The sequence below is a fragment of the Poecilia latipinna genome, unplaced genomic scaffold (assembly GCF_001443285.1).
Source record: "Poecilia latipinna isolate Pla-1442-1.1 unplaced genomic scaffold, P_latipinna-1.0 Scaffold2053, whole genome shotgun sequence".
Classification (NCBI taxonomy): domain Eukaryota; kingdom Metazoa; phylum Chordata; class Actinopteri; order Cyprinodontiformes; family Poeciliidae; genus Poecilia; species Poecilia latipinna.
In genome coordinates, this window is record NW_015114669.1 from 30,616 (window position 1) to 38,376 (window position 7,761).

The 7,761-nt window shown below is 39.3% G+C and overlaps 1 protein-coding gene across 1 annotated transcript in view; it reads right to left on the minus strand.

The window, feature by feature from the left end:
- zfr (zinc finger RNA binding protein) overlaps positions 1-7,761 on the minus strand; it is a gene marked incomplete at its 5' end in the record, with an annotated part of 56,489 nt that overhangs the window by 29,263 nt on the left and 19,465 nt on the right. The window contains 3 exons of the mRNA XM_015016727.1: positions 4,056-4,206; positions 4,416-4,618; positions 6,110-6,275. Coding sequence (XP_014872213.1) covers positions 4,056-4,206; positions 4,416-4,618; positions 6,110-6,275 — 520 coding nt within the window. The remainder of the gene's footprint in view (positions 1-4,055; positions 4,207-4,415; positions 4,619-6,109; positions 6,276-7,761) is intronic.

A 7,761-nucleotide genomic window follows, 5' to 3' on the forward strand; every position in this document is an offset into this window, starting at 1 on the left:
CCACTGGTCACAATTGTGACAGATCATAAAACACACTTTTTCATATAAAAATTTGGGATTAAATGGGTTAAAACTTTCGCTATGTCCAAACATGAGATAATTTATGAAAAAATAAATTATAATAATCGATCAATCTCTCCCTCCTCCTGTGTTCTGCAGAATTACTCCGCTCAGTCAGAAACAACCAATCAGAACCAGCATTAATCATCTAGTTGTGCTCTTGAGAAGTTTTGATTCAGTAATTTAGGATTGTTTATTTTGATGCAACCTGCATTTGACTTTGAATGAATGTTTCCCTCTTTTACTAGACATTATTTGTTATAGGCAGTGTTGTGAGACTTATTTGACTCGTATCACTTAGGGAACAGAGGACCTTACTGTTAAATGTTTAACTGGCTGCACGTTTTTCAGTTCTTTTGACTTAGTAGCTGCTGCATTGCGCCTGCAAGTATGTTGCATGTTTAGGTTAATTAGGTGAATTTATTACCAGATCATATAGTATCATTTATAACTAACACAAAAAATAAACAGTCAATCCAGGGGGTCGGAAAAGATTGGTGATCAGCAGAGATTGGCCTCATTGGTGATCGGAATCGGCAGCAAAAAACCTGATCGGCGCAGCCCTACTTAAAACCCATGGGCGTAGGTTTGGGTAGGGACGGTAGGGACATGTCCCGACCAATATTCACGGGATATGAAAAAGTCCCGACCAATTTTTGCCATATTGGCTCAAAGAACGTGGATCTACGATCTTTGATTAGCAGCAACAGGCGGTGCGCGGAACGGAAGCTTCTTAGTTTGACATTTATTATGAGCCTCCGAGACCGTGTCGGAACGGTGCTGTCGGAGGGGGGGGGGTAGGGGGAGTCAGTTGAATCGTCGGACGTTCTTTGATTAGCTGCAAAAGGCGGTGGCTAGTTGGGCACACGCGTCTCCTTCTGAGTCTCCGAGACTCGCCACCAAAAAAGAAAAGGACAGACATTAGAAGTTATTTCGCTACGTCGGCTGTAAGTAGTGAGTGGACCCATAAGTTAGATATCTATCACGCAACGCATTTGTTGTAAAGTCCGGTGTTTAGTAAGGTCAGCAGCACTGAATGTGAGGTAGAATAGGTCTGTTAATTATGTAATATTTTTTTCACTTAGGATGCTCAGAAGGCAGAGCAAGGGGCAGAGCAGAACGATGGAGAGGTGGCTGGAGCTTCAGGGCTCCAGGTGAGGTGTTAGTTATACTGTGAAATTATCTCAGTAAATATGGCATTTGAAGTGTTAGTCTTAAATTAAGTTAAGCTAGTGTGAATACAAACCAGGTTACGCTTTGTTTGCTCTATAGGAGGCAGTCAGTGTGAGTGCCAAAATGTTCGGTGCTCTTGGGCATTTCACTGGATGATTTTACATTTGTTTACCTTAGCTGTGGAGTGTTACAGCTGCTGTAATTTCTGAACGTTCAATAAACGACAAAATTGGACTAATTCATTTGTTTGAGAGTATACGTCACAATAAACATCAAACAGGACAAATATATAAGTATCAAACAAATTGCTCCTACCGTGATAATTATATTAAATTGTTCTCTAATATAAAAAATAAAACTAGTTTGGGGGTCTCTCGCATCTTGCTTTGAGCACAGAGTCTGAAAGGCTATTCCTCTATCAGACATGCTATTAATTTTGTCGCTTATTTAGTGGTAATATTGATTTCGATGAGACTCTCTCCAAAATGACAATCTTTTTCAACCTGCATAGCTCTGCTGACATTCACAAATAACAATGAAATAAAATCCATTCCAACATCTGGTTTGAGGTGATTCCTCTGGAACCTGTTTGAGAAAAAGTATCCCAACTTCTTTTATCTGTTAAGGTAAAAGATGTGCTTTTATCTTAACAGTGCTCTTTGGTTGCTCTTCACAGTTTGAAATTTCTCATATTGAAGTCATCAAACCAAAGTTCAGATCTACCATAACTGATTGATACCTGCTGGCCTTAGGTTTCCGACCAGCTTCTGACAGAGAAACCAGCAACTTCCTCCCAGCAACAGAATCTTACTGAGGAAGAAACTGTATTAGGTTTTCCATTATTTTAATAGGTCTGCTATTCCTGATAGATATTTGCATATAAAATAAGTCAACAGAGTTTCATTTACAATTTTTATATCTTCGTGTCATGAGGTAGAGCTCAGCTGGCTGGTGAGAGAAAAAGTAGATCTTGGTCTCAAAAAGTTTGGGCACCCCTGTTCTAAATTTAGCCTCCCACCCAATATAAACTAGGGCTGAAACGATTCCTCGAATGATTTGAGTACCTCGATTATTAAAATTCCTCGAGGAAAATTTATCTGCCTCGAAGCTTCATTAATTTATGTTTTTTTATTTAGCGCACCTTGTTCCGGCCAGGATATTATTTGCTGCGCAGCGCTCTCACTTCCGCCTACGAGTTGTTGACGAAAGCTAAGTGTTAGCAGCATACAATCCAATTTTCCAGTTTGGCCGCGGGGATTTTATTGATTGATGATAATGCCCGGATTTTCATCGTTTTTGGGGGACCAGTAAGGACCCTTGAAATGACTAGAACGATGCCTGGAGTACGGCAGCTTTTCTCCTCCGGGAGCTGCTAGTTCAGAGAGAACCGCTGGAAGAGCACTGCAGGAGTATTTATACAGGTAAGCAGATAGACTGAACACGGCGGGGGGCTGAGTAGTTGATGCTTATAGTGTAGTGTAGCTTTACGGACGAACTGCACAATAAATTTCATATCATCCCTGTCGCAACAAACGGATGGCGTAGCGCATCGTGATGATACATAGCTGGTTGATGAGTTTGAGTGAACGAAGGTGTCAAATCCTGTTAACAAGGACACAAAAGCTATAAATAGCTGGGCAAGGCATACCTGTCAAGTCTCCTGGCTAATTGTTGCTTATTTATTTACGTTTTTTTCTTAAACGTAAAAAAACGTTTAAAAAACGTTTTTATATCCCCCTTTCCTGCTGTGCTCCCGTATTAGCATTTTCCCATAAATATTCCGTATTCACCTCCCGGGTCTTTCGTTCATGCAGTTTTTATTGCTCCGGACTTGCGTTCATCTGTCTCCCACCACTCCAAGCCCCCCAACTCCAGGTGACATTTCCTGTATTCTCAAACCCAAAGCTTGACAGGTATGTATGGGGTATGGTGAGAGTTTATTTATTAAACTGATTGGAGAGGAACACATAAACTAAAAGCTGGAGCATAGAAATTTTTTATAAGCGTATTTGTGAGCCTGCCTCCTTATTGCTCCCAAACTCTGGAACTCACTCCCACCTGATCTCTGTAACACAGACTCTTTACCACACTCAAATCCATACTCAGAACTTAAGTAGCCTACTCCCTTTGATTCCAATTGCAATGTCTTTTTAAATCTTATTTTGTACTTTATTTTACCATGCATTTCAATTTTGTGTCTCTTATGTTAATTGTGTAAGGTGACCTTGAGTGTCGAGAAAAGGACCTACAAATAAAATGTATTATTTCTATGAGATTCAGCAGTAACACTTTATTTGAAGGGGGGTGAATAAGACTGACATGACACTGTCATAAACATGACATGAATATGAATAAGCCTTCATGAATAGTTATGACTGTTGTCATAAAACGTCATTCGGTAAATTATGACACTTTTAATACAAAGTTGACATTATTCAAAATGTCTTTGTTATGACAACTTGACATTAACCAAAAAATCATTACTGATATAAATTTGTTATAAAAGTATTACTGATTGCACTTTAAAAATTAGGTAACTTTATGTTATTAAAGGTAAAGTTTAAACGGTAATGATTTCTTGGTTAATGTCAAGTTGTCATAATAAAGACATTTTGAATAATGTCAACTTTGTATTAAAAGTGTCATAATTTACCGAATGACGCTTTATGACAAGTCATAAATATTCATGAAGACTTATTCATGTTCATGACAGATGTTATGTCATGTTTATGAAAGTGTCATGACAGTCTTATTCACCCCCCTTCAAATAAAGTGTTACCGATTCAGCATATTCATTTGGGAGACATGTATGTAAACAGTACTGTTAGCTGTTTGGGGAGGTGCTCCACAATGCAGGCCAGCAGACTTTCTGTGGGCTTGTCAGAGCAGAGCAGCACTAGGTTGACGTTCTTGTCTCCACGGAGCAGCAGGCCTTTAGCTAGGACACCGACCCTCATGACACCCTTCAGCACTCTGGAGAGTTGGGAAAGAAATATGGGCAATGGAAATGTGCACAAAAAACAAGTAGCTCTTAAATGTTACACTAGCATTTGTTTAAGAGTAACACTGAAAGTGTGGAGTAAAAACTCATCTCCAGTTTTAGACAATGCAGAGTCGAACCAGAGATCTGGTCTTAACAGGCTGGCAAAGAACAACACTTGTGTCGAAGACAAATGCCGCACCTGTCTTTGGCTGGTTCCTTCTTCTCTTTATCGTCCTCTTTGTCGTGTTCCTGATCTGAGATTATGTCAGAGACGAGTTTTAGAGCTCGCTCTGTAATTGACACAATCTTCTGAATGGACTGGAGCTCATCTTCAGATGGGTAAATGGCTGCATGCTTGGTCATGATGTAGCGGTCATCAGAAGAATCTGGACGACGGGGCGGCTGAAAGGGACACAGATTTTAAAGTAGATTTGGTTATTTAAATTGCAAAAAAAAAAAAAAAATAGCTACACAAAATAAATGTTTATTCTCATACATTTAAGTGCAATAATGTAGGGCTGAAACAATTAATTGCTTTAGGATTTTCCTGGAATGATTGAGTACACCCTTGATTCAGCCATGTTGGAGAAACATATTTCTCCAACATTCAGCAAAAAGACACATTCATACTCAGCGAAAATATTCCGTCACTGAATTGCACACAAGCCTAGACCACTCTAAAACACCATTTAGCCCCTTTTGAACTGAAGAGCCTGGCCTGGCTTCGAACCCAAAACCGGCGTTAGCACTTCCAGCCCACTCCTGCTCCGATTCCTTGAGTCCCGAGAGCTGTGGTTCCAATCGGGCCGGCCACACAGGGCTGGTTTGGAGTCAGCTATTGATTGGTGCATTGCCTGGAGGTGAGGGGGGACAGAGAGGAGCCATCTTCCAGATCTCTGGGTCAGAGGAATGGTAGACTCTCAACGTTTGTCTCATCATATTCCATTTTTACCCATAAGTTTTGAAATGATAATAGCAACATATTTGCTTTTCTCCATTTTGTTAAAATATTATAAGCTGAAAGAGAATCCACTTTGTGTAATCACACAACAAGCAGAGAAATACATGAAACATTGTCTCTGCAATGGAAAGAAAAAGAAACAACATACACCAACTGTAGTACCAATAACTGAATACAAACAATAAAATTAAATGATTGTACTAAAATTGTGAGCTGAATCTGCAGTGGCCTGAACATACATAATCCCACAACTTCCTGGTCTGCAAGACTTGTGCGTAATCAAATATTTCAGGGTTTTAATGCTGATCTGAAGGATGAATTTGTATTCTGTCCAAATACGAGTCTTATACTCAATTGAGTTTTGTCTTAATGATTTTGTTAAGAGCAAAGCTTGTCCTCAGATTCCTTGCTTTACAAGCGCTTACAGAAGGAACTGGACAACAAGAAACTAAAGTGTTCCACAGTCCAGGTCAATTCATGCAAAAACACCTTTTGAGTCATTCTCAGGTAATCGTATTGCTGTATTTTGGATCTGCAGCAGAATCAAAGACCAGCTCTGTACAAGAGCCGTCTTGGAGTGATTTCCATTGTCATGGGAAGGATGTGCGTTTTCTCCGCATGTGGATTATGACTTCACTTTGGTTTGCTGATCTCCCAAAATGTTACAAATCGTTTTGTAACCCTGCTCCTGTACCCTGTAATAATTTGACAGTCAACAGCTTGACTGTCAAATTATTATTTTTTTTACAATTTTTTTTTTTTTTTTTTACAAATGTAGCAAATAGATGAAATTTGAAAAATTCTTTATTTTAATAAATTCATTTATGTGATTTCACTTTGCTCTGATGGTTCAACTGGACAGTAAAGCAAATGCTGCATTGTGGTTTAACTTGAGTGTAAAATACAAAGCAGAATAATTTATGGAGACCCACCATGGGACTCTGTGGCTGCAGACCTGGTAGACCTGGTCGGACTCCTAGAAGGCCAGGAGGGCCTGGGGGCCCCTGTATGTACCCCCCATCAGGGATTCGACGCCGATCGTCCCAGTGATGCTGCTCCTCCTCCATACGTCTCCAGTACATGTCTTCTTCATACCGCCTGTAAATGACAAAATGTTGTTTGTATTCTTTTCACTGCATTTACATTCATTCAGACAAACACCATTAGGCTTTATAAAAGAGCCTCCCTGATCCCCCACAAAAAGTCTTTATCTGCCCAACATAGACCTCAAGTGTGCTGGTGTAACCCAGGATATGAGGCTAAATGGAAGGACATTAAGCTTTTCTTGTTGGACTTCTCTATACAGTCTGTTCTGGGCTGCCCCGGGCATACCACTTACAAACTCTGTGTTTAAGTTTCTCTTTAAAAAAGTGGGTAAAGGTCATTAAAAAGTTTAATCACCACAAACAGATAGAAGTATATGTTTGTGGAGATTAAAATCCACCCGCGTTTCCTTCCAGCATCGATGGACCACAAATATAGAAGATGGGTAAAACAGGGAATCACTGCATTCTGTCATACAACTAAGAAAGGGACTTATTAAAGTTTGAGGACATGAGCCAGACTTATGATACGTCTACAGAAAGAGAGACACTTTGGCTATAAAACAATCCCATTTTTTCCCAAAGACTAATTTTTGTGAATCTGTTACTCTGACTGACATGCACCTAAACAGTCTGTTGCTTGTCCTAGCAAGCAATAGACACACACATTACATACACACACACACATCAAAAATCAAATCCAATTTGGTAACACTTTATTTGAAGGGGTGTGCATAAGACTGATGATTTTGTAAATTATGATAATTTAATGCAAAGTTGGCATCTTTAATGGACTTCCAATGCAACTTTGAGAGCAACTTTGCATTAAAAGTGTCATTATTTACCGAATGACACTTCATGACAACTGTCAATTCATAAAAACTTCTTTATGTTCATGACATGTGCCATGTCATGTTTATGACAGTGTCATGTCAGTCTTATGCACACCCATTCAAATAAAGTGTTACCTCAAATTTTATTTGTATAGCACATTTCAGCAGCAAGACATTTCAAAGTGCATTACATCATAACACAAAAACACAGTCATGCAATTTAGACTCAATCAAAACATTACATTAAGTCAAGTGCCATCATTAAATTGATTACGTTTCAAATAGAACTCTAAACAGTTGGGTTTTTAGTTGAGATTTAAAGAAAGTCAGTGTTTCAGCTGTTTTACATTTTTCTGGAAGTTTGTTCCACATTTGTGGTGCATAGAAGCTGAATGCTGCTTCTCCTTGTTTGGTTCTGGTTCTGGGGATGTAGAGCAGACCAGGACCAAAAGACCTGGAAGGTTGGTACAACAGCAGCAGATCTTTAATGTATTGTGGTGCCAAGTTGTTCAGTGATTTATAAACAAACAGTATTTTAAAGTCTATTCTTTGAGCTACAAGGAGACAGTGTAGGGACTTTAAAACTGGTGTTATGTGCTCTAACTTCCTGGTTTTAGTGAGAACGCAAGCAGCAGCGTTCTGTATCAGCTGCAGCTGTTTGATTGATTTATTAAGTCAGACCTGTGAAGACGCTGTTGCAGTAATCAA